Source organism: Ruditapes philippinarum, unplaced genomic scaffold, assembly GCF_026571515.1.
Source record: "Ruditapes philippinarum isolate M1 unplaced genomic scaffold, ASM2657151v2 ctg4005_1_1_1_1, whole genome shotgun sequence".
NCBI lineage: Eukaryota > Metazoa > Mollusca > Bivalvia > Venerida > Veneridae > Ruditapes > Ruditapes philippinarum.
In genome coordinates, this window is record NW_026860280.1 from 1 (window position 1) to 11,241 (window position 11,241).

Consider the following 11,241-nt stretch of genomic DNA (forward strand, 5'->3'; position numbering starts at 1 on the left):
AATTCAAGAACATTTTTACCGTATTCGTATTTTGGGCCTTCAAGGGTGCTTTATTTGCAAGCGTACACTGTCTTCCATTTTATTATTACGATATTCTTCCCATACACAAGTTACTTTGACTTGATTTCCCAATAGCAATAATCTCGTGCAGTATTTGGATACATTGATTGGATATATGCATGTTGCATAGTGCTCGGATGGCTACTGTTACTGTTTTTACTGATGCCAACACACATCTGAAAATAATAGTTTTGCCGTATAAGCACGGGTAAAACTTCCTTTGAAATGGATTTCGACATTTATATTACAGATACGAGGGGTAAAAAAGATAAATTGTTGTCAGTGTTTGGACCCATTGGAAACTTAACTTTTTGTTTCCACCTCATTTCATTTATGAACCAGTGGATGATACGTAAGGTGGCCAACAATAAAAGCTTGATATTGGATCATCAAACTTCAGGTTGGTGATCAGTTGACACATGGTTTTTTAACATTGGGTCACCTCAAATGGCTGCACTCGAAAGTATTTGCTTAATTTCTCGTAACATCTTTCAATATTTGAATGATAAACAAAACCATGTTCTAGACCAATATTTGCCAATTCCAATTTCACATTTTTTTAATGTAGCTTTTGCATTTTTTCCCACATATGTGAAGAAATTGTGATACAATGTTACCATGTTACCACATTTAATTTCAAAAAAAAAATAAAAATAAGTATACCGCAAAGAAACACGTCTTCACGCATAGCGAAAAATGGTCTACAATGGAAAGTTTTTGAATTGGCAAACACATGCCTGGGACATGGCATTTTTTTTATTTATTCAAATAATGAAATCTATAATGAAAAAATGGCGAAAAAAACAAAAAACGTTTAAGTCTTGGGTGTGCGGCTATAAGAGGTGACCGAAAGTTAGTCATAAAACTAAATCAACGTGATCAAACCACCCTGTGACTTGATGTAAAGAATTATTTGGAAGTACAAATGTATATTTTAATGTACATTGATTCGAATTATAGATTACATTGTAAGAAAGCTATCAGAATTAATTCATATAATCATTATGTTATATTTACTTTACGTTTGTCGAATGCTAAATAAATCAGGAAATATAAAACAACCATCACTGTTTTATTTTTCTGTATCTCTTAGGCACCTGAAAAGGAAATAATCGAAATTTATAGAGAATTTTTTACCGTAATAGAGTTATCAATTCTATGTAATGCTGATTTATCTTTTAAATTAATCTTAATCATAGTGGGCGTCAGTGGTTCGAGTTTCGGCAGTGACTTTGGATTCGTTTCATATGAATTTAGGTAGATTACGGGTCGTCTTTGGTTCTACTCAGGTGCCCATGTCCTGCCTTGAATAATGCATAGAAGGGCACTTGAGGTCTTCTCCCATAAGCAATGCTAGAAAGTCGCCATGCACTGTGTTGTTGCGACGAAAAGTAAAAAGCCAATCATTTACAAAAAAAGCAAAATACAATTCAAAAAAAAAATCAAAAAATCCGTAGACATAAAACTTAAACATATACTTGTTGTTACCTTAAATCCCAAAGTAAGCACGGAAATGCATATACGGATTTTGTTTAAAGTGATACGGATAAAGTTTCCCCAAATTGATTATGAAAAATCTGCTTACTTACCGATTGAAAGTGTTTGTCACATAGATTCACCACGATATCTATGTTAGCTAACGTCAGGAATTACAGTAGAATTATGTAAAACATAATTTAGAAAGTTAAGCTGTGGTGAAATTTGCCCTTATTTGACCGGTGATTTAGTTTTGTAGAATCAGACACGACAAGTGACCTAAGTGTTAAAGGTGTCTGCTTGTCAACCTAGGCATCATTGGTTCGAGCCAAACTCGGTTCATACGGGTGGCCAACTTTATATGGTTCACCGAAATGTTCATCTGTTAAAATGATGTGCTTGTTTCCGGTAAAATAATAGTTCAAATGAATAAAAAAAATAAAAAATGGAAATAAAAATAAAATTGAAAAAAAAGAGACAAAAAAAAAAAAAGAGAGAAAAGAAGATAAAAAAGATGTTCAATTTTTTGAAAATTTTCTTCAATTGGCGTCCATATGTTGGAGCTTAACCAACATATGTTTAACCGGAAAACGACAGATCATTCTAACCGATTGCACATTTCGGTGAAATTATATGAAGATGTTTCCTTTGATTACTTGAAACTCATTTCAATATACTAGAAACCATAAATTTCTAGACCTGGGATCCGTTTTCTGAATTGAGACTAGCTCTCCTTGATCTAGTGTATAGTAGAATACCTCAATGAAGAATGCATTGAATGAATTGCTCAAATCATTGGTGTGTCTCATACATCTTCAAGACATTTAAATTAAACATTATTATCTCCCTTTCATCGTTGCCATTCTCAAATTAGCTTGACACTGGAACTGCTATTACGTCGCTTTAACTGCTGTTTTTAAAAAAAAAATATATATATAAGTCATTCGAGTGGAGACAACAGTCACATTGCTTTGGTCAGTAGACTAAGAAAACAAATGCTCTGTTTATATCTTGTATTCCTCCATTGTACAAATTTACGACACTACAATAGTATGCCAAACAAATTCCAAAACATTTCTGTGGACAATTTAATACGTTAATGTCTTTTTGCTTTTCCAAACAACAGTACCGTACTTAGAGTCATTTAGGTATTCTTGAAATATGTTTTGTACCGCATTTTGTATTTTCCCCATTTCAAACATTAAAACCATACATGAAGGTGTCTCATTGACCAATTTAATTGATAATTGATCATTTAAATCAAAGTGTATGATAATTTTTATATACATTTAAAAACAGTAAATGTTGTTTTCATCACATTATGGTCGTTCCTTGGAAGATTTGTTGCATTGAATGTCTAAGTAATCTAATATACATGAATATTGTAGGTAAAAAGAATAAATTGTTCCTCAGCGGTTATTATTGGTTTGACGATGATCTAAATCATGATTGCTCGCTTTCATTATATGTATTCTGTAACAATTGTAATCACAATATATACATAGTTCTACAAACAAGGGGTCTGTTGATTTATATAAACTTAAATGGGAAAACAATTCGATTCGAACCAGTCCATAAACAATCTTTTGAAAAGTGAACAAAATAAAGCATTTGGTATCCAAAATTTCAAAGTTTATACAAGGCGAATTCCTTTTGAAAATCTATACTTCAAAGTATTTTGAATAAATACACACTGTTTCAAGAATGAACATATGTCAAAATCTTTTTAAAAACCTGATAATCTGTGCTTATTTAAAAATCCGGTTATATACTTTTTTATCAAACCGCGAGAAAAGTTTCAGAGCATTTTTTCAACGACACACATTCTAGAAAGTACTTATACCATAACGTATAAGTTATTGAATTTGTCTTTCTAAATAACCACTGAATGACGTTCCTTGAATCTACAGTTTCTCGGTAATTCTGTAACCGGTAACAGCGCCCTATAGTCCACCACATTCTCCAACCTTCATTCTTTTATTAAATACACCGACGTCGAAGACTTCCGTAAATTTCCGTAGTCTGCACCATTTGACCCGTCCTGTGGATTATTGAAAGCTATTACTTTATCTGTTCCGTTCAGTTTAATGTAACATCCGGCATAGCCGATACTGGGTGACCGTCTTTTGATGATGTGTAGGGAAAAGTAGTAGAGTCCACTAACAGGACACGTGAACTTGCCAGTCGATGTATCAAACGCGTTCCCTTCGTTTGTAATGACTTTTGTAAAGGACATAGATGTTGATGTAGCACCCTTCTTAGGTTGGGTCACTGTGAAAGCCACGACTTTTCCTAAAAAAACGACAGAATTGTATCATTAAAGGTTTAAAAACTGATAAAAGGATATATTTAGGTGAATGTTTCTTGAAACATAAATTATGTTACATTTCAGAATAAAACCAAACAACATAATTATGTTGATCTTATAATGCAAAAGATGAAAGACATATCATTTGGCATGATGGTAAATATTGAGCGACATGTACATTGTTTATAATGTAGAAGTAATATTATCTCAAATATTTCTTTTGCCATAATCATTACGTTGCCTTAACCACGTGACTTTTATAATCTGCTTGCGACTGAAACAATACAAAACACATTTCAGGTAGTAATTTCTTCTCAAAAATAATTTTTTGAAGTTTTCTGAGGAATAGTCATATGTTAGAAAATGTGAGCGCCTGTTTGAATCTTCAGATATTCACAAGGTTTCAGTTTACGGAAGAATATAATTGTTCTCAAGAAACATCTATGTAAGGCTTAATAAGTAGATTAAGCGGACTCTACAATTTATTCAAAATGAGATAATTGGACAATAAGTCATGATGGAAAATTGTACCGTCTTTCGTGTTGGTTTCCTGCTATGGTCAAACTTTCACATGAGAGACAATTTTGAAATTGAAGTGGACATAGTGTAGTTGTGTTAGCCATGCATTTTGAGGTGGTAACTGTTAGTTTCGAATATATGAGTTAAGGGTATAGAGAATACTTAAAACAGTGTGAAAAGGAGCTCTAGGACACCATATTTTCATATTGATTTTAAAATTGTATAGTTTTGAAGGAAAGATCAGTGAAGAATATGACATATAGAAAATTTTGTATTTGTATTCTGTCACACAGATCACAAAATGTAACGCAATATAGACACCGTGATAATAATAAATAAATTATAGATAATTATTTAGATAAAGTTTACTTTCTAATCAGACGTAAACGTTATACCTCAGGAGGTAGTATACAGTTTCAGTTGGCTAGTTTTAAATTGCCGTGGTCAAATTTACAAATAAGAGACAGTTTGAAATTGAAGTATATTGATATGAGTGGTGTTAGTCATGCATTTTGTAGAGTAACCTGCTGTATTCGAATATATGATTTCATGATCTAGCTCAAAAATCAGCTCTTCAATTTAAAGGATATGCAGAACACTTAAAACAATGTAAAATGGAGCTCTATGACACCGTATTTTCATGCAGGTTATCAGATTGATAGCGTGAAAAGAAAAAGATTAGTGCAGGATATAATATATACATCGGCCATTATGTTTCTGTAGGACTTCAGTGACAGAAGATTTTGGCTGTTTGTATTGTCGTTGCTACGAAAAACAGTCAAAAAGAAAATTTGATGTTGGGCATGTATTAATAATTGGTTTAAGGAGAAAATTGGAGATTGCCCTTCAGTCCTGGTATATTTGACAAACGGCATAAACCCTATGTATGTACACTCTCATCACTTTATGTTGATATCCCAAATAATGTTATTAAATTGGAAAAGAAAAAGAAGCACACACAATAATATCCCGAACGAAGAACGTTGTGTACAACTTGACATGATAACATAGGGTGTGAGTTCCATGCTTTTTTATATTTATGTCAAATATACAATCATATTCGCGATAATTATTGATTCATTTGATAATTTGGCGGAAAAGAACCGCATGATTTTATGTATTAATAAATACACGTGATATAAGGAAGCTTGTAATATTATTACGGCGACGGAACATTATGAAAAACTGGTTAATGTATAAAAGGCCGGACAATTATAAATATTATTAAGGCGACGGGACCATATTATTAATTGGTGTATGTATAAAAAGCCGGATGCTTTAGAACACACAATTTCTTTTTTAATTTTAAATTTTGCTAAAAATGCATTCATTGGCGGCATGTCCGGTTTGTGACCACAGAGTACAGACACATTTTCATGTTTAATTGTTGTTTTTTGCTTTAGCCGGTGCTAGGCAGTCATAACTTGAACTTCTCAGTGCCGTTCAATTTGGTCGTTTTGTGCGTTCTTTTGGGGATATCGTATTCGAGGTTTTGATTCGCTGATGTCAGTTCAGTTGTTTGTCAAGAAGTTTGGAAAACTGTTTACTGCCTCGTCGTGTATAACATACGGGGACATATTCTTTTGCAATTGAAATTGCCTTATATACAAAAAAAAAGAAAAAAAAAAAAGAAATATTACATCATGTTAGCTCGTACAATAAAAGCTCATGTGTTTTATCCAAACTTAAACATTATTCTTCAGAATATTGTTGTCGTCTATATATTTTACATGAAAGATAAGTTTAATATAAAAATGTAAAAAATGTTATTTTTTCCAAGCATTTAACCTTTTAAAGTTAATAGAATTTGCTAAGCTAGACCATTTTTTATTAAAGACAATATCACTTATTTGCAATAACAAGAATTATTAAGATAAATTTTAATATAAATTTTTTCCAGCATTTGTTTAAGTAGAATTTGCTATGCAAGACCATTTATCATAAGGGACAATATCACTTATATACCAGTAACAATAATAATGTGATATGCATTTCTGTAAAACCTTCTGTTGAAACTGACCTTTCATTATCAGCGTTTATCTTTTATGAACGTTTTCAAACTCCATCTTAGAATTCGCCACACTTTCGAGCATTTCTACCGTAAACATTTTTCTGTGTTTCAACTTCTTCCGCATTCTCTTGTTTGCTATTTCTTAAACTCTGCGAGAAACAACTTAGAACGTCCACCTCTAAATTCCTTTTCTTCTCTTGTCTTTACTTCATTAATAAGCCTCTGAAAGTTTTTAGCTTTCTCTAACTCTGCAGCAAACAATTTATCGCGTTCTTCTTTTTCCCTGGCTTCTCGGGCCTTTGCTCCGTTATTAAACTTTTTAACTTTCTCTAACTCTAAGGCAAACAATTTATCGCGTTTCTCTTTTTCTTTTGCTTCTCGCGCTTTTATCCCATTAATAAAATCCTCAAATTTCTGAACTTTGTCTTCGAATCTTAATTGTTTCATTAACATTTTCTCGTCATAGTCAAACCTTGAAAAACATTTAGGTTCTCCAGGTTCTTCTCCGTTGACAAAAGAAAAACACAGTATCACGACGGAATAATATTTCAACAACATATTGACTTGTTACGCCAGTTGTCATATATTTGCATGCACTTCGTCAAGTGACTGCAAACTTTGTATTTGCTCGCTAATATAATTACGAGAATTAACGAGGATAAAATGTTTTTTTCCATAAGACTGTGGTGGGTTGTTCATGATGTTCAGGAGAAAATGAAAAGATTCCAACGGTTTTGAGCAAACATCACTTTTTAAACCTTGACATAAATTTGTAATTGTACGCTTCAGTTGAGTGTCAGCATGGCCGAGGACTAGAAATCTGTTGTTTAAGAGACATTGAAAAGATTTTAAAGGCTTTTAGTAAACATCACCCTTTAAACCTCACATATAAATTTGTAACCATACATTTCATTTGACTGGCGGCATGGCAGAGTGGTTAACGCGTCGGAGTAGATATCTGAGGATTGTAATCTAAGGATTGCTGGCCGCGTTGGTTCAAATCCCGTCAGGGATTTGCACACTTTTCACTTATTGCTTAGTTCTGGCTGGTTCCAGGAGCGAATTCAAGTGTTTATATAACCTTTTAGCTTTCAACACAATAAAATAAATTGGCATATTAAACTGACCATTATTGAAATTAACACTTTCTAAATTTGACACAAGCACGCACGCACGCACGCACCAACACACGCACCAACACACACACACGCACGCACGCACGCACGCACGCACGCACTTATACACACATGTTTCTAATGAAACAATAAAGAAATGCATGATTCTAATTTTCTAATTGATAAACCTGGATATTTGTTTGATGTTACCACGGAAATTTATCTAAGAATTCCTTCCTTATCTTCTTTAAGTTTGATCTTTTGATCGTATGATAACGGTAATCAAATGGATATAACTCAAACTTACCATTACTTTTTCATCAACCCTCCTTATTTATTTCTCATTCTTAGTTTATCTAGTTTAACCATGCCTACGTTTTTTTTATAGATGCCTTTCCGTAATTGATTCAATAAAGATTTTAATTTTATTTTCTTCGAAACCCGGACATAATAGTCGTTATTCCATGAATTCAATGATAAATGAAAAATATTACAATGTGACGTCATTTACGACGTCACGTCATTAAGTTGATTTCCAGTACTGTGAACGCTTGTATTTCACTGAAACAACGTAACGGGCTCAACTATTCATAATATATAAAGTATGTTTTGGAAAATGCACAGTACAAAGTTCGTTAATTTTTTATACGTTTATTTCTGTTAGCGCTTTCAAATGTTTCTACATATCTTCAGACAGTAACGTATAATATAAACATAACAAATATAACAATGACGTAACGGTATAAAAGTGCGGGAAACGTAAAAATACGACGTTGCGCTGCAAATGAGATATTCTTTTACCTTCTATATAAGAAGTAGGAAATTGCTACAAAAATACATAGGGTAAATATTCTATAAAGGGAGGTAATAAATAAGTATTAAAATTCAAAACATTGATTAATTATAGAAGTAGATACAACGTTTGCATTACCTATAAATACTTTTTAATATTAGTGAGCTAAACGAGTAAAAATATGTCAGTAAATGTTTTACTTGAAACCATGTGGAAATGGAAGAATATTTACTTATATATTTCCCAAAACATACTTTTTTATACATGAGATCCACACAAGGAATCGAACTTCTGTATATATATAGAACAATGTATTACCATATCAGACACATCATGTCTAAATTGTTTTATTTTCGACGACTTTTGATAACAAATTAGCGAGTCTTTTTATACCAACATGCTTTATGTGCGTGAGGCTTTTAACTTCGTAATGAAATAGCTTAAATATTTCGAATGGACATTGAAAGACTAGAGTTGAGAACAAAAATGTAAAAGACAATATTTATTGTCTACAACATTGACATAATACGCATTTAAATATTTTAAGGAAGTTAAATGATCGTGCGATACTACATTTCAGTTGTGAATACGATATCATTTCGTTACACTAAAGATTTAAGCTGTTGTGTTTGTATTAAAGCCATACAGATCATTTAAAAGCATATTTTCCTTGATTATATCTCACGTTAAGTAATGGTGAAACACAAGAAAAATAACAAAGAAAAAACTAAACTTGTAACCCATCTTTTTTACAAGAGAGACACCTGGCTATGTTTTGTTTTTCTTTAAGCAAATAACTTTTGAAATATTTAAAACAGTTAGGCACACGTTAGACTTCGTGCTATTTCTCTTACATTCAATATATGTAGACTACTTGATGTTAATCAAGACTATTATAGTACGTAGTTCATTAGCTTAAATATCCTCTAAATCCTTGGTTATAGCATAACTATTTTTGATATACATTGTATTTATAAGTCTCTGGCGATCCTTCGGCCAAAAACCGGCACAAAAAGAACCACATGAATTCTTTAAAGCTGCAGATACTGTTATAGTCAATAAACAAAACTTTGAATAAAAGACAAAAACGCTACATACTTTGAGTAAAATTGTTTCTGGGAAATCAACTTTTGAAATTGAAAAAAACAAAACAAATTATTTATCATCAAAATGAAATGAGTTCAAAGTATTCAAAATCAAAAAATAAAAGGTCTTCAGGTGGCAAAGTTAAAGCAAATAAGGTACATACATGTCAAAAGTGGTTGGTTGCTTGCTCTGACTCTGAAGATTCTTCATGTGTCTCAGATGAAAAATGTTGCGTTTGTAAACTTTTTCAACCAAAAGAACTACTTTTGTAGAATATTTTCTAAAGGAATAACATTGATTAAATAATTGAAAACACGTGATTGACAAGAAAAAAGTTTAATGAAAGGTAAGGCTAAATTTTTTTGTATTTCTGTTCGATTTTTACTAAAGAAAATTGCCAAAAATATCTTGTCGTATCGAAAACAAGTCAATCAAGGAGAAACGCAATAAAATATCCATATTTTACAAAAATATTTTTTACTGTTATATTGTTAAAGACAAGGTATGCAACATCCGAGTACGAAAATATGGGTTTGTCCGTTTTCGGTGTCAAAGTTGACACAGGCTAAAACGCAGACGCTTATGCAGACAAAATACGTTATACAATAAAGATATAGAGTGTTTTTTTTTTACAAAACGCACACAATATGGAGCAGGAAGTTGTAAATTACACCCTTCAAACGTGTTTAGATTTGCTTTTTTAAGATCAAAACTTTAAGATATTAGAGATTTATAGGTATTGATATTAACATATTAAATAAGAATTTTAAAGAATAAAAATATTTTTTTCTGATTCTTTTAGTAAGAAGTAATAAATAGTGATATAAAAAGGTGGTTTTTTCTTCTTTTTTGACATACTATGCTTGATTTGAATTAACTTTTATTATTTTAAGATAAAATGTCTAATATAAGTTTTGTTAACTTTAATGAGGAGAATTTTAATGAAGACAATAAAGTAAATATCAAAATGAATTTAAAGAACAGAACATATTTTATTTGTTTTTTATACTTAGCCCATATACACAGTAATCATCAAAAAGTTCATGTTATAAAGCATTTATAATAATCTTAAAAAAAAAACAAACAATGCGATGTAAATATATAAATTTATTTCATGTTTTCCAGTGTTTTATTGTAATATATCAGATGATTATATTCATATAAACCACTAGTGAAATTAATAAAATATAATGTAGCCGGACTATATCTGAATGCGGATGAAAAGAAAATCGTAACTAATTGTAAAAACAGGCATAAATAAATGCCGTCGTACGTTAATTTTGCTTCTTTAGGAAAAGAAAGTCGATGTCATCATATATATATGAAAATATATATATATTTCATTCGTGAACACCAGCTAATCTATTTTCACTCGTGGCTACGTCACTCGTGAAAATATTGCATCTGGTGTTCACTCAGTGAAATTATATTTAAATCTCACATGCAAAACAAACAAATATCCTCTATATAATTATCATTAAAACATGTTAACCACATCAAATCACTAAATATCTTACTTGTCTGCGTTTCTTGCAAGTACTATATACTCTATATTGTCTGCATTATATTTCATGTTGTTAATAAAAGAAATAATTCAATTTCGCTACATATCTATATTGTCTGCGTTTCTTGCAAGTATAGTATATACCCTATATCGTCCGCATTTTACTTAATGTTCTATTCCCTTAATAAAAGAAATACATGTCTGCAAAATTCATTTTCACTATATATCTATATCGTCTGCGTTTCTGGCAAGTACTATATATTCTATATTGTCTGCACTTAACTTAATGTTCTATACTGTTAATAAACAAAATACATGTCTGCAAAATTCATTTTCACTGCGTTTCTCTCAAATACTATAGAATGTTTT

At 31.3% G+C, this 11,241-nt stretch overlaps 1 protein-coding gene across 1 annotated transcript; it reads right to left on the reverse strand.

Moving 5' to 3' along the window:
• Window positions 1-3,505: 3,505 nt before the first annotated feature.
• LOC132759521 (uncharacterized) lies at window positions 3,506-6,932 on the reverse strand. The gene is made up of 2 exons (XM_060751308.1): window positions 6,545-6,932; window positions 3,506-3,828 (listed from the first exon to the last, which is right to left on the reverse strand). Exons 1-2 carry the CDS (start codon window positions 6,930-6,932, stop codon window positions 3,506-3,508), a joined length of 711 nt encoding a protein of 236 aa, XP_060607291.1.
• Between the last annotated feature and the right edge of the window lie 4,309 nt (window positions 6,933-11,241).

Bases quoted from the DNA above. Each gene is read 5' to 3' on its own strand.
- LOC132759521 (XM_060751308.1), bottom strand. From the start codon at position 6,932: ATGTTGTTGAAATATTATTCCGTCGTGATACTGTGTTTTTCTTTTGTC. The intron at 3,829-6,544 runs GTTCTAAGTTGT...TCGTTTTTTTAG, and splicing joins AAAGGAATTTAGAGGTGGAC to GAAAAGTCGTGGCTTTCACA.